This window comes from Lathamus discolor, chromosome 6, assembly GCF_037157495.1.
Source record: "Lathamus discolor isolate bLatDis1 chromosome 6, bLatDis1.hap1, whole genome shotgun sequence".
NCBI classification, from domain to species: domain Eukaryota; kingdom Metazoa; phylum Chordata; class Aves; order Psittaciformes; family Psittacidae; genus Lathamus; species Lathamus discolor.
The window spans coordinates 68,958,807-68,982,213 of NC_088889.1; the positions used below are offsets into that span (position 1 = coordinate 68,958,807).

Below are 23,407 nucleotides of genomic sequence, written 5' to 3' on the forward strand. Positions count from 1 at the left end.
CTATCCACGCAGTATAAAAAAAAAAAAAAAAAAAAAAAGTTCAGCTGATTTTTCCAGGATGAAACCAATCAATTTTCATCATAATGAGGGACTGGGTTAAGACATATCATCACACAGTCTTTGGTCACACCCATATTACCATTGTGCTGATGCATTACCCAGCCAAGGAAACATCTCAGCTATTAAAAAACTTCTTTAAAAATGAATCTTTTCTCACGTAATACTGAATACATCTTGAACACTTCCTTGCAGATTAACTGCAGTAACTGCAATGACACAGGCGTGACAGCAGCTAATGTGACATGCCACTGGAGATCTCTCTTATGGTAAAGAGTTCACAGCCTCTCTCAAACAAAAGAGAGTCAGTAGGTGGAAATTCATTTCCAACCCACAAGACCACAGACCTGAAGTTAGGTGCACCTATAATGCACAATTACAGCATCCTATTCAAGTAACCATTTCTCTGACAGCTTCTCTTACAGCTTGAAGAGCACAGAAGCAATCTGGGTCACAAAATCACATTCACACGTTGAGACTAAACTGTCTCCAGAGAAAGGGTTCTACAGTAAGTAAAGCAAATCCCTCTTGTAAATACATCCTTTAACCTTTGTTAAACTTATTACATTCTAATTAAAGTCATAGGACTTTGTTTAGATAAATTGAAAACCTCAGGTTGGCAGCCAGAATACGCTATTTATGACAACTCAGAGGTCTTGGAGTCCTATATTTGAATACTGTTGCTTTAATTTATTTTTCCAATTAAAAACGTCTCCCTTTTCATGCATTTGTTATTCCCTAATGTGCTGTTCTATCAGGAGAAACATAAAAGAAACAGACAACACTGTTTTTCAATTGGAAACTACTTTCTAGCCTGCTCCAGTTTTATAATCTCTTCTCTTATGCTCATACCAAGCTCCTCTATCAAACAACTGAAAGTATCCATCAGAACCACAGCCTGGATACCCAGTTCAGGGCACTCCAGCACGTATTTTCACTGGAAAGCATTCCTTTTTACAGCAAAATGCCTTTCTCCGTTTTGCACCTGCAGAGTTCAGGTAAAGGAATACTGATACTCTCTGAAGAGGAGAGGAGCTCTGCAGCAATATGGCTGATGAGAATGAAAATAAAAATTGATGAAAAGTCCCCCATGACCTGGCAGTGTACTCTTAAGCCCAAAACCCCACCTGTGCTGGGCTGCATCCCCAGAGCGTGAGCAGCAGGTCAAGGGAAGGGATTCTGCCCCTCTACTGCACTCTGGAGAGACACCACCCCCCCACCCCCGTCCTGCATCCAGCTCTGGGGCAACAACACAAGAGGGATGTGGAACTGCTGGAGAGAGTCCAGAGGAGGCCACAGAGATGCTACGAGGGCTGGAGCAGCTCTGCTCTGGAGACAGGCTGAGAGAGCTGGGCTGGTTCAGCCCGGGCTCTGGGGAGACCTTAGAGCAGCTCCCAGTGCCTACAGCGTCTACAAGAAACCTGGAGAAGGGCTTTGGATAAGGACTGGAACAAGGGGAAATGGCTTTAACCTGACAGAGGGGAAACTGAGATGAGCTCTTAGGCAGAAGTTCTTCCCTGTGAGGGTGCTGAGGCGCTGGCCCAGGTTGCCCAGAGAAGCTGTGGCTGCCCCATCCCTGGCAGAGTTCAAGGCCAGGTTGGATGGGGCTTGGATCAACCTGGTCTAGTGGAAGGTGTCCCTGTCCATGGCAGGCACTTAGAACTGGATGAGCTTTAAGATCCCTTCCAACCCAAACCAGTCTGTGATTCTGCGACAGACTTCTGGGGCTGCCAATCTCCTGACAAAGCAGATAAAAACGGCAGGATCATTTACACCTGCTCCCCTCAGAGCGCAAATCTGGGAAGGCATATAGCAGACTTTATTTCATTACAGTAACCCTTAAATGCCATAGGTTAGGGACCTTCTGGACAATGACATGGTTGCTCCAGCTAAACTGAACACTCTCCAGAAAGCCCCAACAACCCCCTTTTCCTTAGAGTAGGGAAGCCCAGGTCTTACAAACAGTATCTTGAAACAAAGTTTGTTCATCACTAGTGGACTCAGCATTGGAGATACGATGAATTAAGAACAGTGTATTTAATTCCCATGTCACTTTCAGCTCAGGATTTACCTGCACATTAATAATCAATGCAGTCTTTTCCTTTCTCATTTCAGTTGTCCAGGATGCATCCCTGGCCAGAGGTTACTGCCCAGGCCCAGCACAAAGACTCTGAGTCAGTGAGAGGAGTCCAGTGACACTCAGCAGGTTTTTAGTCTGGGCTCCCACTTATCTTCCTGTGTCAGCAGCTGCAAACTCCAGCATCAAACTCAGCTACAGTTCCCACTCCTTGCTCTTGAAGGAGCAGCAAAAGGAGCAAGTAAGATGCAGCAGGAGCTGATTTCAAAAGGCCATGTACTTGAGCAAATACAGCTCCTGTGGTATGTCTGCTCCCCCACTATATTACAGCTCATTAGAATAGAAGCAATTACACTGCTTTAAAAATTACCCTTAAAAGCACTAAAGGCTTTTTAGTAGCTCTCAAGTACTTTTCCCGAACCTATCCATGTCTGAAAAACAAAGTCAACTTTGAATTGAATCCAACAGACAATCAAGTGCCAAATGTCAAAGCAATTTTACCAATCAGAGTAATATGGCTGATAAGGCTGGAAAAATAAAAGTAGGTTTGACTATCTGTTTACAAATTCAAAGTTTCATCTTCAGTGCTTTCTGACCTACAGCAGGATTTGGAGGCCAGAGACCAGCTTTGGGTATCAGTACAAATCCTGCAGCAAAGTTAGGCTGTGGCTGGGTATTTTCCCCAATGTAAACACCTTCCATAACTCTCAGATATATGTTAACTTTAATAACACTGCATTCACAAACCATTCACAACAGCCTTCCAAATGCATACCTATTACCATAGCCCTAAACAAAAAGGAGCAACGCATTTATACGAATTCCTGCATTTCTCTAAGGAAACAATGTTACAACCCCCTTAAAGAAAAGCAGGAAGAATCCAAGGGATTCATTTTGTTGATTTCTTTTTCTCTCTTTTTGCTTTGTTTTCACTTTTACAGGGAAAGAACAATAAGTAAAAAGAACAAAACTTCTTTAACTCAGTAGGTACATTTCAAGATAAATTCTTGTTCTGATGACACTCAATCTCTACAGGAGATGGGACAGGTCTATCTACTAACTGCAGTCCTATTCGCTCTCCCTGCAACTTACTTGTTCCATGAAGACTGCCCAAGTTGTCACTTCCCTTGAGGCACCTGAACTCTTGCTGGGAACCACTGACACTACACCAGCCTGAAACAGTGACATTTACAGGTAAACTCTGCAGGCCTCAGCCCCTCGTTCTGTGAATATCATCAGCTGAACCTTTCCTCACGCTATCATGAAGAAGGCTCAGAATTTTCAGAGGTGCCCAGAAGTACCCCTCACTGGCTTGCTCTTCTAGTTTCACATCTTTGACATTTACTGTAGTATGATCGGGAAATGCTTGTCCAAAGATGAAGAAGATGTTGACTCCTCTTCCAAATGCAAAGATGTAGGGGATTGAGACATAATGAAGGAATCTATAATACCAACATCCACAAAATTCTCTGATTAATTGAATAGAGATGCTGCAGTCAACTCAGGAACTTAAAGACCTCCTTTTCTTCTTTTTTTTCCTCACTAAACTTCTACTATGATCTGCCTTCAAGTCATGCTTTCAGAATCATCCCCATTACTTTTCACAGGAGTTGTCATAAAATATCCCAAATACACAGCCAAACAGAGGCATTTATGTGTGGATTTATGTTGGGAGCAGACTGAAGAAACACACTTAGATGGATCAGCCCTGTTTAAGTCCACCTGACAGAGATATCTAGACACATTTATCATCTCCTATGACAGCACAGCTCATTCCATAACTGCATTTATCTATTGCTGCCTGTTGCTGTAAAGCAAATGAGGTCCCAACCATGACTCTGTGCAGCTCTCCTGTCCCCGCACAGACTTCTGCACCAGTCAGATGTTTTGTGTTGTCTTCCTTCCACACTCTGTGCAGCCAGCAAAACAATCTGCTGAAAAGGGGCTTCCTAAACACATTGTGAAGAACCTGCACCAAACCCCAGTCAATAAACAAACAAAAAAGGATAGAGTTGCAAGCCAAGAAACAGTATAACAGGTACACAAATAATGGTAAAAGAAATAAATCAGAAAGCTGAAATGAAGATGGTCTTCACAAATTGTAGATTTTGTGCCTCAATGAAATTAAAATTGCTCCAAGCATTTAATTGCTTGTAGGGCCCAAGTCAAAGGATTCAATAAGAACCTTCCTTCACATTAGATTGTTACTGTCAGTAGTTAATGCAGTTGCAAAAAATGGTTGTAACCTTCTCCTCAAAACAGTAGCTCAGAATTACTTTAGTCCAAATTTTAACTCCTTCAAATGTTCCAGTAACCTCATTCTCCTGTAATACTCTTACACCTTTACTCTGCCTGCAAGAAAATGAAGACTTGAGAAAAAATAACTGCTACCAACACCCTACCCAATAAGTGCCACAATTCCAAAGGGTATCTGCTAATCCTCTCACTGAACACAAAGAGTATTTTTATACTAATTTTGGTTTAAGACAACACAAAAGTAATGGCTCATCTTCCTCATTCCTAATGACTGCTTTGAAGGTCCCAATTTCAGGTTGACTTTCCTCGTCAACTACTAAGTCAGCAAAAGCCCAAATCTTCAGTAAACTGTGAGAACAAGTCCCAAGGCAAGAGAGATCCTAGGAAAGACAGATTCTGGGTTTACTGCTTTTTATTTCTTAAAATCCTGACAATATGCACCTTGCAGGCTTCTCAACTTTTAAAAGGAAAAAAAGTGCAATGACAGCATAACACCCTCCAGAAAAGAAAAAGCACCAGCTCTAGACACGCAGAAAGAAGCTTTCAGGTTTTCTCAGAAGCCTCCAAGTGGGGCAGCAGGTAGAAAACCAATAGAGTGAACTGCTTGATTATGCAAAACAGAATTAAAATGCCTTTGACACATCTATGTATTCTTCAAGTTTGCAGGTACACCAAGTGAAGCAGTTCACAACAGACCAGGCTACACACCAATCTATAACACTACAGTGCAATCACAGTTAAACATAACATCAGCTGGTGCCTAAACCACAGAGATGCGTTTAATACTCCCCAGTTGGCAATCAGCCTTTTCCACATGTGTTCATAATCACAATGAATTGTTTCATATGAATGCTCTGCTTTCCTTTTCTTCTCCCATGGCAGTTCACTGTGCTTTTTAAGTTGGATATTAAAAAAAAAAAAAAAAAAAAACAAACTAGTAACCGCTCTCCTTTTCCAATTTTATTCCTGTGTGTAAGTAAGGAACATTTTTCAAATAAATATAAATTACTGAACACATTTTCTTACCTGTTGCAGTCCACGTGGAGCAGAAGGTGGGATGCACTCAGCGACACAGCAATCTTATGCCACTGTCCATCTGCCAGACGGTATGGGAACACCTCTGTTCTGGACTTCCCATTAAACCTGTAGTGATATCTAATCTCATCCCGCAGGCCACTGCTCTCCAGTTCAAAATAGCTGTATTGAAAACAAACCAAGAGTCAGCTCTGGTTTTGGTTCATTCATTGCTTCTCTCACTTTCTTCTTAATTCGTAGACTTTTCTAAGCAAACATTACGTGGAAGGTCAGAATCTAAAGAGGTTACTGAGCATGGAGTAGCTAGTTCATTTTTTAAGAGATAGAGAGACAAGACTACACATTCTATTCTATGATTCAGTGCATTACAAAAACAGCAATACCATTTATGCAACAACAGCTTCAAAACACCATTTGGTAGTCCTGGAAATTGAAGTCCTCTTTTTATCCACAGTACAGGTTCATATTTCAAAAAAGTAACTCCACCACCAGAATGTTTTGTATGAATGAAGGAATTGTAAGAAATCCAAAACTAAAGAACTGTGCATTACCAACAAACAAATAAAAAGCCATTAAGGTAAGAAACGACCAAGTCATCATTACACTTGTATTTACTATTTGCAAATCCACTTCTTTAAAAAATGCTTACTTTTAGCATTCCCATGAATGCAATTGTACTTTAAATCATTTTCTGACTTTTACTGTTACAGCTGTAATTATTCAGCTTTCCAAGGTAACAAAAGCTCCTGGCTGGATTAGGTGTCTCAACAACCAAATCATCAAACCCTTCAGGCAGTTGTCACAGTCATAGGAGAGCTCCAACTACTGCTAGTAACTGGATCCATGCCAGTGAGGAAAGCCACTTCTTCTAGGGTGAACTGAGCCCTTCCAGGTGGTAGCACATTGACAGACTTCTCTTGGGCTTCAGATCACACACATTATTTACAGCATATCAAATCAAGACTCTCTTTTCCCTGCTCAGATGAAGGATATAGGAGGAAGGAGATGCAGACCTTCTTTTGAGCAGAAAGAATTCTACAACTAAGTGCAGATGTTAAGCTGTCCACCTAGTCCCTACCCCCATCCAGCTCCATAATGCCTCTGCAGCATCCTGTTTTTCTCCATTGGGCAACACCAATTTAACACAGTACTTGAACTATTAAAAGACAGGTGCTAGTTTAGCCAGGGGAAAAAGGAGGTGAATGACAGTAATACAATCCACTTTCAAAAAAATAAATAAAAAAATACTAAGCGTCCAGGTGCCCACTTTCATTTTAGCACAAGCCTTCTATGCTGCTTGGCTGTACACAGACTTCAATAGCCAGGGTGAACAAGCATTAACAGAGGGTTGTGCACTTCATCAAGAACAGCTCTTACCATTGAAGTGGAGGCTTTTTAGAATGTAACTGAAATGCAGAGTTTTTTGGGAGGAACTTAAAAGAAAAAACACCAACTGGGAAGACCTGCAAAAGATCACAACAGACTGGGAAGGGGAACACCAAGACAACAAATCTTGAGCAGAAGAGGAACTCAAGCCCTCCTCCAGCCTAGCAGTGCCTTGCCATTGTATTCTGCCTGCCAGTACCCTGCCATTGCATTTTTCATGCAAGGTCTGAGCATTATCAGGTCGCCCAAATCAAAGACTCAAGTGAAAAAGTAAAAAGCACAGACAGATAAAGGCAAAACCAAAACTGAATGAAAACAGAGCATGCATAGGTGTAAATAAATAAGAAAGGCTGGTGCTGTGAAGGAACTGGCCTGTGTCATGCACATAAAGGCATAGGGAGGGCAAAGAAACAGGAGCTTTCTAAACAGTAAAGCAGAATATTGATTACTTACCACCACCACCACCCATTAAAGTAACTATATTACATTCATAAGAAAACTGGAAAGGATTTTTTTTATTTTATTTTGAAGCTCAGTAACAGCAGAGTCAATATCAAGAAGATGATTTTGCTGGTATTTCCAAGCCAGCAAAGGACAAGGACAAGTACTGTCAGTCATGTCATATTTACAAAGTTCAATGTTTCATAATTGCCATCAAAGCACAAAAGGAAGTCATTCAAGAGGCTTTCATTAAAGAGACTTTCTTGTTCAGGTAAGCAGCAGTGAGGCAGAAAACTTAAGGAAAAGAAAGTAAGGGAGAGCTACATAAGATTCTACTACCTTTCCCACCTACAAGGTATGTGTATAAATATATTACATGGTTGATTTTAGAAGTTGAAAAGCCTGAGATCAAGACAAGCTCCTGCTGCAGGAAGCACATGGCTTCCTGCAGTCCTTCTCCATAATCTCTGCCAGCTGATGGGATCGTGTAATCACCTACACACACTGGCTGGTTTGTTAATCAAATGGCAAGAGTACAGAACTGAAACGTCAGTCAGATCCTGCACTTTATCACAGCTGTGCTCTATTATTTGAGCAGCACAGGGAATTTCAAGGCAATAGAGTTTCTCATCTGATGAGCTTCAGTGTCAATAGTTACGTCAGGGCTAAAAACAGCTTGCTGTTTAGGCATCAAGTTTGTTGGCATTCTCCTGACTAATTTATATAATAGACAATTAACACTTACTGTAATAACCAGTGCTAACATTTTTATGCACTCACACCTAATGCACTGTGAAGTGCCGCCAGACTGTATAAACCACCATGTGCTACCTCCCCTGTGACAGGGAAGGAGGCCGATAGCACAACTTCTGCACCTCTTTTCCACCACCCTTCAACAAGCGCAAATCAGAAGCAGTTACACTCAGATAAACATCAGTAAACAGCAGTCAAGAAAATCCCCCCAACAGAAAACAGGAGGTAGAGCTACATAACATTGGCTGAATTAGCCCAAGGTGTCTCTATCGCAATGCAATGTAAAGCAACACTCTTGATTGATTTTTAGGTCCTTTAAGATGCACAAATTCACATTGAGATCTTGACTACACCATGCTTACAGTTCAAAAGATGTGGTTGTCTTTTCTTTACCCTAATACAAGTCATGCACAAATAGCTTGCTCAATAGCAAACAGTGCCTTTCCTTTTCTCCTCTCACCAGACACTGGAAGAAAGCCTCTTTAAAAGCAATGACATAAAGGCCATCCACTCCTGGAAATAAATACCCCCACTCTGTGCTCGAGTTATAATCTGCAAATTGTGGACTAGAAAAAAAAATGAGAGGAAAAACATAAGCAAGAAATGATCAACCAGTGAGAAAATAATTAGTAAAGCCAAAGAAAAAAAATGGAATTTTTTTGTTTTTGTTTGTTTACAGCCCAGAGCACCACCCCCCACACACACACATGCTGGGCTGCATCCCTAGAGCGTGAGCAGCAGGTCAAGGGAAGGGATTCTGCCCCTCTACTGCACTCTGGAGAGACACCACCCCCCTGCAGTCCTGCATCCAGCTCTGGGGCAACAACACAAGAGAGACGTGAAGTTGTTGAAGAGAGTCCAGAGGAGGCCACAGAGATGCTGCGAGGGCTGGGGCAGTTCTGCCCTGGAGACAGGCTGAGAGAGATGGGCTTGTTCAGCCTGGAGAAGAGAAGGCTCTTTAAGGGGAGACCTTAGAGCAGCTTCTAGTGCCTACAGGGGCTACAAGAAACCTGGAGAAGGGCTTTGGACAAGGGGGAATGGCTTTAACCTGACAGAGGGGAGACTGAGATGAGCTTTTAGGCAGAAGTTCTTCCCTGTGAGGGTGCTGAGGCGCTGGCACAGGTTGCCCAGAGAAGCTGTGGCTGCCCCACCCCTGGCAGTGTTCAAGGCCAGGTTGGACGGGGCTTGGAGCAACCTGGTCTAGTGGGAGGTGTCCCTGCCTGTGGCTGGGGGTTGGAACTGGATGAGCTTTAAGGTCTCTTCCAACCCAAACCATTCCATGATTCTTTAATATCTATCTCATCTTTGACTTTAAATGCTATTGCACAAGCTTTTGTTGACTGTAAACCAACAGGTAAACACCAGGGGGACATTAACAAACGAGCATACAAGAGGCAAGAAACTGAACTAATCTCTTAAGAGGTAGGTACTTCCCAGTGTTTTGTGAGGAACAAGAAAACACTGGAACAGAACTAGTCTGGGTTCCTGAAAGGACTGCAGCATCCGGGACTGCCTGAATAAAGGTATCATCAGCAGACAAATATGAACTTTCAATGTTGCCATGAGATCCATATTAAAAGCCCAAGTGAGACCTCCAAGTATTACAACTAGTTCTGCTTCTGCATCGTAGAATCTCTTGCGTTAGAAAATACTTTCAAGATCATCAAGTCCAACTGTGAATCATCTTGCATATTCTTTGAAGTTAGAATCAAATTCTTTTTCATCAAAACCCCACATTCTATAGATATTACAAGCAAATATTTGAAATTCTCAACAGTAAAAATTTGTAAATAGCTTTTACATTAAAGTTTATCCAAAAAAGCCAAGTTTCCAGATAGTCATTGCCTTGATACACTAACAGGAATTTTATTTCTGTAAATACCAGACTCCTAATGCATCTGCATGAAGCCTCATGTCTGTTTGCTGCTCTAGTTAGCCCCCCTGCTACCCTCCTCAAGACCTTTTTCCAAGAGAGTTGAGAAAGTAATCTGCTTGTCAACTTGTTAGCATGAAGTGATGGCTTCTTGTTTTAGCTGGTATTTCTCAATGACTATTTCTTTTCTTTTGATACATTTTTTAACCAGGTGTAATCAAAAGTAACATGTATTTTGACAGACTAAGTTCTCAGAACATACATATTAAGAAAACTCACTGGCTAGGGACCAGAAACACAATCTGACCTTGGCTGAAATGTTGCCGCTACTCCAATTGCCATATTTGCTAAGCATGTATGCTACTGCTGGCTTCTTTTATACAATTATACAATTCAAATGCTTTTTTTCTAGGTCTGTCTACAGCTTCTCATTCAAATCCCAGCATAAGAGAAAAACATGCTGCTAAATTCAGAGTAATTTTATGCGCATCACAGAAGCTGGGATTCTAAAATCATGCAGTGCGCTATACAGAAGGACAATATTATTCCACAATCAGTTCTAGATGCTTGACAACACTTTCTGATAACTTTTGCAACCCCTTGTACCTCACACACAAATACTGTTATGAAAGGATAAAGCCTGACTCAGGGATGTTTAATACTTTCTCTCCCCCCTCCTTCTTTTATTCACAACTATAGTGAATATTTAAGTTAGAAACAGCTGCTGTGGATGTAATGATCAACAAAACTGGAAACGTTATTATCAACATAAAATAAGAACACGTAAGACACCTGAAGCAGAAAAAGCAAAGTATTTTTATAAGGTGAAGTGGCTTAATCCACCATTTACATTAAAGACACATATTTACCTATTCATCTTATCCACCACAGCAGTGATCTTAACCTGTGACAAACATCACCATGCTTCATTCAAAGATTTTACTGCTGTCAGGTTGTAGAAGTGGCCAAAGAAGAGAGGGCTCTCAGACTACAAATAAGATAAAACCCCAAGAAAAGCACTAGAATGCAAGTTCTTCTGCATATCCCCAGTGTATGCAGCACTTTTTTATTTCCTAGATCTCTATGAAGCTAATACGTATCCTAAGACACTAAAACATCCCACAGTGAAGACAGGGCACCATCTGGTAAGCACAATAGTGATTAAATGCTCCAATACAAGCTCTAAGAACTAAAGCAAAGCTACTTTTTGCATTCAATTCTGGCAATCTTCCCCTTCATCATGTTAACATAAATAAAGTAGAGTTCTCATTCCGACTTTACAACTTCCGTCAGCCATGATCAAGTGCCAAATGAAGCCCCACAGCCTCTTCCAAGCAGCAGCACCAACACTTTGAGCAGATGCTCTTAGAGCTACTGAACAGATGTCCCAGGGCAAGGCAGCAGGCACAGATGGCATCCCTGTGAATGTGTACAAACTTGGGGTGCCAGCTAGTCAAAACAGTTGTGCATCTGCTTAACACTGTGTGGGAGAAGGTCACTAAACCCCAGGACTTCAAAGACAGGAGCACCATTCACCTTGCACATGTGGCAGCAAAATTACGATGTCAGGACTCTCAACTGCTGGATTATATATACATATTATTTAGATACACATATATAGGTTTTCAATGCTATAATAAGAAACAGGCTGCTAATGAACAGAAGCTTCTGGAAAGTTCTGTCAGCCTGGTCATTGCACAGTTTTTTATATTTTTTTATAGCAAAGCAAATTCAAGGAAGATTCATAGACCAGCCCATTCATCTGCTAGAAGTTCAGGAAGCTGCTGCACAAATTTGCCTGTTTGGACATGTTTGTGCACATCATTTTTTCATTTCACAATGGCACCATGCCAAGCAGAATATCAGAACACTTAATGATGTTTTATGATAAAAATGGCTTCAGTCAAGACTGTGCTCTAGCATCTTTGCAGAAACACTTCTGGATGTGTTTATAGACAAACAGCCAAAGAATATGCATCCATCAGCACACAGATTTCAGGACTTTTTATCTACAGAGATCCTGTGATGAATCACAGATCATGGCACTTTTGGCCTTGCACTGCTCCTTACTACTGCTGGAGCCCATGTGCACAGTGGTACACGCAACCATGTTTTTACCTTGGTTGTGCTGCCAAGTGGCTCAGCATAGACAGCAACAAAGAAGTAATTGAGATCTTGTCCTAATGCTCCTCAGTGGAAACCAAGTCATGCCAAGAGCAGGCACTCTATCTTGCAGGTCATCTGGGTACCCTATCCTGCAGGTCAACTGGCAGGCATAGGCCTGAGACCACTGCCCCGTCAATGAAGCCATAAAGAGCAAAAGCAGTGGCTCTGAAACAGGAGATACATCTCCTCAAACAAAAGTAAACGCTCACATTGTAGTTGTTACCACAGTTCTGCAAGGATGCAAAACTAGAATAAGTTACAGCTGTTAAGCCAAATATTTCAGTCACTTCCATAGGCACTGTTCTTGTACCCGATTTCCTAACAAGTACCAGGGTAAGATTCCAACCTCTGAAGCATTACACCCTGTGAAACACTTGATTTTGAATAAATGCGCATATTTAAGTGTACAGATCTAGTCCTGCACTACATATGCATACTTACAAAGCTACTTTTCACAGCTACTTTCAATACAGACAGATTGAGAGGCTGCACAGCAAAGCCATACATGGCAAATCTTCACTGATGCGGCATTAAAGACTTACTGCTGTGGCAGAGATTACGTACTGATATCATCAAAGCTCGTGAGCAAAATCAGACTGACATCAGGTAGCACAAAAGGTCTCGTGAGTAGAAGGAGGATCATCTGTGACAACGAAGGTGTCTCACTGAAAAAACAGATTAACTTTCTACAAAAGAAAATGCAAAAGCTGAATCCCACACATTGCACAAAATAAGATTCTTTCATCACCTACCTCCTATACAAGAAAATCCCAAAATAAGCTGAAACTTAATACCAAATTCTTTCAAACTCTGAAGTCTGAAAGTTCAACTTCACTGTGCTGTTCGCTACCTAAACAGGAGTCTTTCAAACACTTGTATCCTTTCATTAAACAAAAGGAACTAACTCCATTCAATTAAACAACTTCATTTTTCCATTCAGACCACTCTGAAAACAACAGAATCATGTTATAGCAGCCTATCTTGAAATACTTGGCAACAAAACCACCCACACTGACATTTTCCATAATAAACATTTTGTCTTTTGTTCTACGTAACCTCTACATGGCAGCTGGGCATGCAATCTGCAAGGCATTAAGCATTTACGATGCATTTGTGTACCTGCAACTAAGCAAAGGTCATCCAAATACAAATTTACTTTCTTCTTTTTTCATATAAAGAAAAAAAGTAGCCCCAGTGTTTGCCTGCAAGCTAAAAGACAGCTGGAGTCAGAGCTGGTATGAAGCAGCTACTCATTTTCATGGCATGAGTTGCAAGGATTGACCCTAAGCATTTTTGTTTCCATTTCATGTGTCTAAAAAATCTATCTTCACCGTGGAAACTACCTGCCTACTCTCTGAAAAAGACCTGCTCTCTTTCTTATTCATAGTAAACCAAGTAGGTAGTACCACATTGCCCATAAAAATTGGTACAGCATCTTAGCAGGCTCCAAAGGTAGCACAGTCAGCAGGACAGAAAAGAGTCTATCGATTCAGGTAAGGTAAGGTCATGACTCCTTGGGTGCTACCTCTAAAAAATACCAAAAAACCCTCACAACAAATAAAACACCAACAGTAAACCCCACACTGTCCTCTTACATACATAGACACAGAGACATGAACCAAGACATCACTACTAACCATTGGTATCTGCAAGAAGTGGCCAAATAACAGGAGAAATCTGATTTTATTCCCTGACAAGACATAGAGGGAGGTTGATCACACAATAAGGGATTCCACTCCTGGAAGAGATGTCATCCCTCTCCTGCCTGCTTATTGCTACCTCATTTTTTGCCTCAGATCGAGCCATTCGGTAGCAATAAGGCATGTCAACCCAGTGAACTTAGTCTGGCAGAAAAGTAACCTGACAAGAGAAAATAACCCTTTCTTTACGTACCACCATTCCAAAACTAAGTCACCTTGTATTCACACATTCACCTTATACTCACACTATCACTGTAACTCTAGCAAGGAGCACAAGGCAGAGTTACACTCTGAAGTAGTGACTGTAGAGCTCACCCCCCACAGCCCTTGGCCAAAGGTTAGTTTCTGCAGTGCATCATTTGCAGTCCACAAAGCAGTTGTATCTGAGGACTTTCCAAGTATGCGATATCAATCTTTCAAAGCTAACCTGGAACTCTGAGCTGTCATTAGCTCCGGGATCACTGTGGGTATGCAGAAGCCTGGAGCTGCCAGCATGACCACAGAAGCCCCAGCAGAGCTGTAACCAAAGCAGAGCATAGCCCCCATCCACTCCCTCCCTTATACTTACCACTGCAGCAAGAGCTCAGGACATCCCCAAATCCCCAATCTCTAAATACCAGACTGCAATAAAACAAAAGAGGATAATACAGTCTTTCAGCCTAATGAGGTCTGACACCTGAGTCAAACTACAGTATTTGAAAACAAATTACCCTAATTGCTGTGCCTTTACAGGGTCTTCCCTCAACTTCAGCAGCTTTTCGGTCATTTCTTATGACAAATTCCACACATTTCTTCCAGATTCCCAGCAAAAAATCTCTTCCTTTCTGCTCTCTCAAGGCCCAGCCACATGGCTGCTTGTCACTGCCCTCTGTACACCCACAGCCTCCACCTGCCCTGTGGATCTCCTCCTTCCCTCACCCATGCCATCTGAGCACTGGCAGCTTTCCACAGCCAGAAGTGATGACAGCAAGCACTGCCACCCTCCTCCCTTTCAGAAGGCTGTACCTGGGGCAAGTAACACACACAGTCATCCTTACTGGACTGCAAATACCACCCAAAAACCAGTCACATGACCCAGCAAAATGTCCAACTAAGCAAGTGACCATTTACAGATAATACTGTCTTATTAACTAGGAGAGCTGTGTTCATAATGAGCAGCCTAAATTTAGCAGACAGTTGCATTCAGTGTAAGTCTGACACATTTCACTGCTTTGCCTGTACCAGACAGCCATCAAACAACCAAACAGAATAACGCAACATGTTGAAGAGGACTCCTAGGGGATCCACTCATCATGCGCCTGGCTGACCACAACATTCCTGCACTGTCCAAATTCAGCTTTAAAGAGTTTCAAACAGCCATTCTGCTCGAACCACCAGCAAGGTCCAATCAATGTGTTTCAACAGCTGGTTATCAGCAGCATGTTAATGCTTCGGAGAGACAACAATTGTCAGCCTGGTGCACATAAAACACCTGCTCACAGCAGGGAGCCATGAGATGGAAGGTAGCTCCTCAAGCTGTAACTCCTCTTTCACAGCACTTAAATCAGGGGAAGACGTATGGAATGTAACAGTTCTTCCTCACTTTCCTCTTTTGCATACTTTAACCTCAAGCAGGGAAGCAGGTGGACCCACTTCTATTTGCATTTGCATCTCTAAAGACCTTTATGGAAGGAAAAAAAATACGGGAAGAAACAAAGCTCACCTGCTTGTCCTACTATTAAAAACAAAGGAGTGTAGATGCGTCCCATATTTCCCATCATCACATTTAGAGGGATGAAAATAAGAGTGGATCACAAAATCATAGACAGGTTTGGGTTGGAAAGGACCTCAAGATCACCTACTTCCAACCTCCTGCCATGGGCAGGAATGCCTCACACTAGCCCATGTCGCCCAAGGATCTTAATATTCTCTGTACAGCTTTGCAGTTAAGCAATTCTACCTATGAATATTAATGAAGATCTGACCTTTAGCCTAAAAGAAAAAGGTTAATGGGTACATTTGCAGAGTTTTTCCTTCCCTTTTTGAATATTGGGCATGTTGGAATCCAGTACACATCCACAAATCTTGCAGAGAATTATCTGCAAGAGTAGATCCAATCTTTCAGGTGTATGACTAGGGTCAGAGGTCACCTGCACAGGTTTCTTTTCATTCATTAGGTTTCAGTGTTTAATTTAACTACGTTACCCTTTTGTGGTTTTAATCAAACATATTACAGCCTGATAACCTTCCGAGTGTTACTGGTGAACAGACAGCTTTCCATCTACTTCTCGGCAGTCCCAGAAGCTGTTCATGGGATCACTGGGAGGGAAGTTTTCAACAATGTACTACAGTCTCCTGTCTGGTTCCTCTCCCCAGACAAAACTGACTTGCTAGGAATAAAAATCTTTCAGTATTAGCCTGACATATTTATCAGAACCCTCCAGTACATTTATATCAACACAGCTTGCTGCTATGTAGTAGTGAAGGGCCAAGTTCTCCACCCAATAAATCCAGGAGTACAATTATCTTACAAGTTTCCAAAGATTTGGCATGGCATCAATTTTCTGAAGTTCAGGTCCTAGATAGAGGTTATTAGCAAAAAAACAAAGAGAAAAAGAAAACTTAATAAAAGTAAAGAGTTTAGTGCTCCCTTTAAGAAAATCTTAGAAACATGAATCTTATGACTCACTCTGTAGTTCTATCCTCGTGGGATCTCTCATTTTGAAACTCTTTAGAAAGAATGACAATACATGGATAGAAAGTTAGTACTAATAAATATGAAGCAAACAGAAGACAGACACCGGATGGCAACAAAAGAGTAGGGGGGGAGAAACAACTTGGCATTTTACAAAACAGATAGTTTTTCATCCTCTTTAGTAACCAGTAACAGAAGCAACTCCTTTGGGAATGCACACAAGGAGACACTGAGGAGAAGGTCAATAAGGCCAATGTCCCGTTTTTATGGGTAATTCCTGGATAATGGTTCTGCTTACTAATTAAGTTTTGCATGTTCTGCATTAAAATGCTCAATTTCTCTGCTTTGCACAAAAATAAATTGAACGTTAACAAGAAAATCCTTCTTTGGAGAGCAGCCTGTAACAGAACAAGTAAACACCCAACAGGTTACTATCCAAAAATCAAGGGGAATTTTGCCAGATGAAAGACGAAAGATAGAAAGCGCAATCGAGGATTATTACGTCCTGCATCACTACCAGATGATGCTTGGAGACACACTGTTGGTTATGTGTAACATACCTAAAAGATGGCTTTTAAATTGTGCCCCGGGGTAGTCAGGAAATCATAGTCAGCTCATTTAGTGAAAGCCAGTATTTCAAAGAATGTTAGCCTGGGTACCTGAATATCCATGACAGATTTCTCCACATACTGACCTTGGCCAACAGTGGGAAGGAACCATTTACATACTTCCAACCCAGAGAGCTGCACAAGGGCAATGCTGACTCTATCTAGTTTATGTCCTTGGGCTTTGGACCATGCAAGGTCAGAGCAGGTAAAGAGCAGGCAGACAGCTTCAGATGAAATTGTATTAAATCACTATTGAAATAAGGATTCATTATGTTTGGGATTTTACATATTTTTATGTCCTTTTCTTGGTGGTCTGAAAAGCCAAGACTGTGAGCAAAATAGCTCACAAAGACCCTCTAGGAAGAACTGGCTAGAGTAATTCTCCAGTAAAGAAAATATGTTCCACCTTCTTCATCCCCAAGTAACATGTTTGTACATCCTGTATTATGCTTTGCTGTCTTCCACTTAGAATTAAAAATATAATTTCAGATTTACCATTATATTCCGGATAACTATGTACACAGTCTGCACATCCTAACAGACCGCTCAGTTACCCTCAATCTCTGTTAATTAAGCTTTCCATTGTCCAAACTGTATTCTAATACATTTGGATCATGAAAACAAAACCTTTATAATCATTAAGTTGATTCAACAAGATAAAATATTAACAAAGATGCATTTATCATCATTGTCGTATAAATTGTAGTATAAATAAATGATGATATAAATTAACAACAAATCTCTAATTGGTGCAAAATATCTGTTTACTACAACAAAACAGCATATCTGAATTACTGATTTCAAGAAAAGTGGTATTTATCTTAATACCTTTAGTTCGAAAGCTCCATGCTATTGATGAAAGTAAAATCCTGCTAAAGCTTCTAGAGATATGAAATATAAACCAAGCATTCCATGCATGGTGATCATCTCTACTACTCACATTATGCAAAACTGCCTTTTGAACTAGTTATGCTGGTATAGGTTATTTGAAATATGCATGTGTGTGTGTGTATGTGTACACACACGTTTTTGTTGCTTGGAATAAAACCTATTCCTCAACAATGAAAACTGTGCACAACAAAAAACCCAGGTCTCATAAAGATATGAACTATTGTACCACCAGGTAACATGGCTTTTATTCAAGTGTTGCTGACCCTCTGAATGTTCTGAAGCCTCAAAATTTAACCACTTTTGGTATGCTGATAAGTTAAGAGTTCTTGGCTTTTACATAGTCAAATACTATACTGGTTAGGTATAAAAAGGTAATAAATGTACCTTTATACTTATTCCCATGTCTAAATCATGCTGAAACATAATGATGTTTATCACTATTATCTTTGCATTGCCTGTTTTCATATCCAGCAACAACTTAAAACAGACTTCCCCTGGGCCAAAGGCCTGCACGCATCTCAACTCATGTGCAAAGCTAAAGACTCCAGTGACCTAAGCAGTTACAGTAACATTAAAAAAATATCAAGCTGAAAGTTCTGCTATTACATTGATCATAATGTAAGCAGGGGCCAAATCTTTGCTCTCCACTCTTCAAAATCCAAAAAAGTATTTTATCCACTGTCATTCATTTCATTAATTTCTGTCATTCAGACAGAAGGGTCTGAAAGCACTATCATTATCAAGGTCCAAGTAGCAACTCAAGAAACAGTGACTGTTTTAAGTCATAAACAATGAGTTCAGAAAAGCAAGATAATGGCAGTAATCCATCTGACATTCATAATCTAACAGCAGTCTTAGAAACAGTGGAGTTGCCTGTTCTGACTTACAGAGAGCTACACAGACTGAAACTACCTCAGTTGCTACACAGAACTATAAAGGCTTAAGTGAGACTAGCACCCAATCCTTAACTGTGTGTGCTTTCAAACAGCTGTCTATTAATTTGACATGCTAATTCTCCTGCATAGCACATCTCCTTACAAGCCTCTGTCTCTGCCCATCAAGATAGAGGGGTTAAGTAGCTAACTTCGGAAGAAGCAATATCTAAAAATCCACGCACCTTACACTGTATAATCATCAGTGCCTGTCTACTTTGACCATGGATTTTGCTGAGTGCATGCACATGTCCCTGCATCTGATAGTGTTACTCTGTCAATGGCTCTCCTCAAAGTCCTTTGTCTCTAATGAAAATAAAAACAAAAAACCCTTAACATGGCAAACTGATCCTGTTAACCATGACTTCAGAGGGATGCAATGGTCTGGAATAGCTTGGAGGAATTAAAAAGTAATGACAAAAGCAATGATAGGGTGAGAGAAGGAAAACAGGAAGAGTTGGAGGGAGGGAACCTTGTGAAACATAAAACAATATTCTTCTTTATTGAGACAATGGCCTTGAAACTGAGAAGGAATAAAGTAAGAGACCATTAAGAAAGTAGAGGTGACAGAGAAGTATGATGATAGAATAAGAAAGTAGTGGAGTCCTCTCTGCTGTTGCACTTGCAAAAGCAGTCATTGACAATTTGGTCACCATAAAGCCCGTCTTCTCCTTCACAGGCTTTTTCAACAAGAGGAAAGAAAGGGGGCTAAAAGTTGTGTATCATGTACATGATAAGCAAAATTAACTACCAATAGGATTATTTTTTTTTTTTTTCCTAAAAGAAATGCTGCAGAATGACTGACATTATGTTTGAAATGGGAGCAACTAATGAACATCCTGTTACTTGTATTACAACAGGAAGTCGGACTAGGTACAAAGTTCTTTGAGCCCTAAAAAATTATGAAGAAAGCATTCACAAAGCTACAAGCAGGAGACATACAGAAGCATAAGCAGCTTAATTGCTGAATCTCAAAAAAAGAAAACATATTATTTATATACATTTTTTTTTTTTCACTACAAGAGAGACATTGAGGTGCTGGAGTGGGTCCAGAGAAGAGCAACGAAGCTGGTGAAGGGCCTGGAGCACCAACCAGTGTGGTGAGGAACAGCTGAGAAGAAGGCTCATGGAGACCTTACCACTCTCTACAACTATCTGAAAGGAGGCTGTAGTGAGGTGGGTTCAGTCTCTTCTCCCAAGGAAAAAGTGACAGGACAAGAGTAAATAGCCTCAAGCTGTGCGGGGGGAGGTTTAGACTGGACATTAGGAATAATTTCTTTCCCGAGAGAGTGATAGGGCATTGGAACAGGCTGCTCAGGAAAATGGTGGAGTCACCATCCCTGGAAGTGTTCAAACACCATGTAGACGAGCCCCTTAGTGACATGGTTTAGTGGTGGCCTTGGCAGTTCTGAGGGAAAGATTGGATCTGATGACCTTAAAGGTCTTTTCCAACCTGGTTGATTCTGTGATTTTATTCTAAATATTATAAAACGCAGCAAAACAGGAAACATATCAGTTTAACTTGTACCAAAAAGCAAACTCAAAGCACAGATGATAAACCACTAAGGAAAACAGCATTACAAGGTTTGTAATTTCCAAAGTACATTGCATCCATACTACATTGGCTTTGATCTTCCCATCTAAAAGACCAGGCTACAGAAATAATGCATTCCTCCTGTGACAAAAGGGGAAAACAAAAAAACCAAACCAAAACCAGCCAAACAAACAACATCACACAAAAAAAAAAAACCAAAAAACAACTAGGAAAAAACAGCAAATTACGGACTATGAAGAAAGGCTTTAACTTTTATGCCAGATTTTACATCTACCATTTCAACACGTCAAGACAGACCACTGGGCACTCAGTGTCTTTTATGTTGCTACCACTACAGAAGAGAAGCAATTTCCTCTTACCTGTGCTCTAACTCTCGGATGGACAGTAGAACTCCAGAAGTTGATGCCTTCTGTTGCAGTGTGGCCAAAAAAGTGAACTCGCTTTTATTCCCAAAGAGCTGAATTAACTTCTCACTCACATGGGGTGGTGTATGGATTTCTCTTTCTACATCTAAGGAAGAAGGAAACAGTCCAGTAAAAACGCTAAGCCAGAAAGATTCAGATTATATCTTTCATTTCCCCATCAGTATTTTTCATCTACCATGCTCCACCACTGCATTTGTACCATGAAAAAACCCAAATGCCTGTCAGCCTGTCCACTTGTCACAACTGGTCACCTCCTGATTTTCTGACAGGATTTTTAACAGGATGTTGAGCCCTTAGTGCCTGCGGCAAACAGATTAAGTTGCTGTAAATAAGGTGTGCTGCAGTCAGATAAATAGGCTACTGAATTCAGAGAAATCTCAGGCACTGCCTCTCCCAGCACCATTCGCCAAGCCCCAATTTCAGTTTTCAACACTGATTCCGTTACCACCTCTCCATCATACATCAGAGGAAACCTGTCCTTGACTGTGTAAGGCAGAGATGTATTATTGCTACTAAAGCCATATGGCTGTGCTTATGCCCGAGAAATAAATACAACACAGTTCCAATCCACTTTCAATCACAATTTCAGAGATTTCTCAGTTTAAACAAAGCATGACAGCTCCTACAATATTTATTAAACTACAGTCTGACCAGGCAGATCCAGAAATAATTCAGTCTCCCTAATCCTGCTGATGTCCAAGCAGCAGCAAACCTTCTTGTATTTGATCTTCTAATATTCAAATGGCCACCTCCCCCCACATTTCATTTTTTCATTCATTTTTATGGCATCTTTTTATTCACAATACCCCATTGCTATAAAAGATGATTAATGACAAAAGGGAGAGAACACAACATTTCACCTTCCCACTCCTCGCCATATCTCTCATGCTGGGCATTTATCACGCATTTGCAAGACCTGTGCCACTTGCAGATCATGGATGTCACAACCAATTAGAAGCCCAGTGTGCTTCCTTCCAAAAGGTTTACTTTGAAGCCAGAAATACTGGCACAAATTCTCAGCTGGCAGAAAACCATATAACTCTACTGAATCCAGAGAATCCGGCCCAGCATGAATGCTGTAACACATAAAGGAGTCATGAGATTTACAATTCAGAATTCCACTGCAGGAAAACAAAACACACAAAAAAAAAAAAAAAAAAAAAAAAGAAGAAAACAAACATCCTGAAACTCAAAAATGCAACTACTGGAGGAATCCCATGGACTAAAACAAAACTCTAACGCAAAAGTATTCAAGAATGTTTTGTAATTCGGTGTCTCATTTTTTCCTGTGCAGCTTAAAGCCCTCCAAATGAGCCTACATACTCAAAATCCATAACGCACTTGCACTGTGAAAAGCTCACCTCTGAAAATAACTGCAAATTTGATATCAAAAATCACTGGGCATTATTTAAAAAACTTTGTTAGAGGCTCAAATAACACCTGTTTCACCTGATAAACAAACATAATGCCCACGTTAACAGCATCGAACTATTTGTCTGTCCAATGCCACTTTGATCATAGCAGAGGATAAAGCTTCAAAGAACAGAAATAATTTCCACTGCCACCAGGAATGGGAATGGAGGAATAAACCTTCAGCACAGAAAACCAGATTTAGTCTTTATCCAGATGATTTCATTGTCTGTATCATTCTCTTCTCCTAGCAGGTGCTATTACAGGCCATAAATACTATCTAGTTTCTTTAAAAAATATCTGATGAGGGAGATACACCGGCAAATTCTCCGATATCCGGTTTGCTATCTATACAGGCAGATAATCTACTAAATTCCAAGGTACGAGTAAGACTCAGAGATAAAACATCCAACAGCTGATCGTTGAAGATAATTATTCTTGTTTTGAAGATTAAGAACCGCTGTATCTTATCAAATTTTGTATTTATTTTCTTAAAGGTGTCACTATTGCCAGAAATGAAAAATAAGAAATCAAAATTCTTCCCTGTGAGGGTGGTGAGGCCCTGGCACAGGTTGCCCAGAGAAGCTGTGGCTGCCCCATCCCTGGCAGTGTCCAAGCCAGGTTGGATGGGGCTTGGAGCAACCTGATCTAGTGGAAGGTGTCCCTGGCCATGGCAGGGGGCTGGAACTTCATACCATGAGGATGAGCTTTAAGGTCCCTTCCAACCCAAACCATTATGCGATTCTATGATTCTATGACTTATCAAAGCCTTCAGAGCTTCTTTCACGTGAAATCACAGGCAGTGCTGTCAGTGGAACATCTGTGATAAAACTTCAGTCAAGCCTTACAAAGTCCAACATTTTCTCATTGTAGGAGGACCCAGATACAAAGCCACATCCTGCCATCTATCCACCAAATCTTAAACAAAAATACAGATCTCCTTGGTCAGAACCATGAATGAATAATCAATGCACTGACTACTGTAGTGAGAAACATCCTTTGAAATCCTGTACTATACCATATGTTCTTCATACTCATGAATATATCAAAACCACATGCAACACCTTCTATTCATTCTCTGTTGATTAAAACGAGTAAGATCCAAAGTTCCAACATTCCAGAATCTTGGGCTCAAACTACTACAAAATTAACAGTATTTACATACTGC

At 40.8% G+C, this 23,407-nt stretch overlaps 1 protein-coding gene across 5 annotated transcripts in view; it reads right to left on the reverse strand.

The window, feature by feature from the left end:
* The window catches only part of NELL1 (neural EGFL like 1), a 306,821-nt gene that overhangs the window by 258,658 nt on the left and 24,756 nt on the right, over positions 1-23,407 (reverse strand). For all 5 annotated transcript variants that reach the window (XM_065683411.1, XM_065683408.1, XM_065683410.1 and 2 more), the window contains exons 3-4: positions 20,764-20,914; positions 5,417-5,587 (exon numbers count right to left, since the gene is read on the reverse strand). In XM_065683411.1, coding sequence (XP_065539483.1) covers positions 5,417-5,587; positions 20,764-20,914 — 322 coding nt within the window. The remainder of the gene's footprint in view (positions 1-5,416; positions 5,588-20,763; positions 20,915-23,407) is intronic.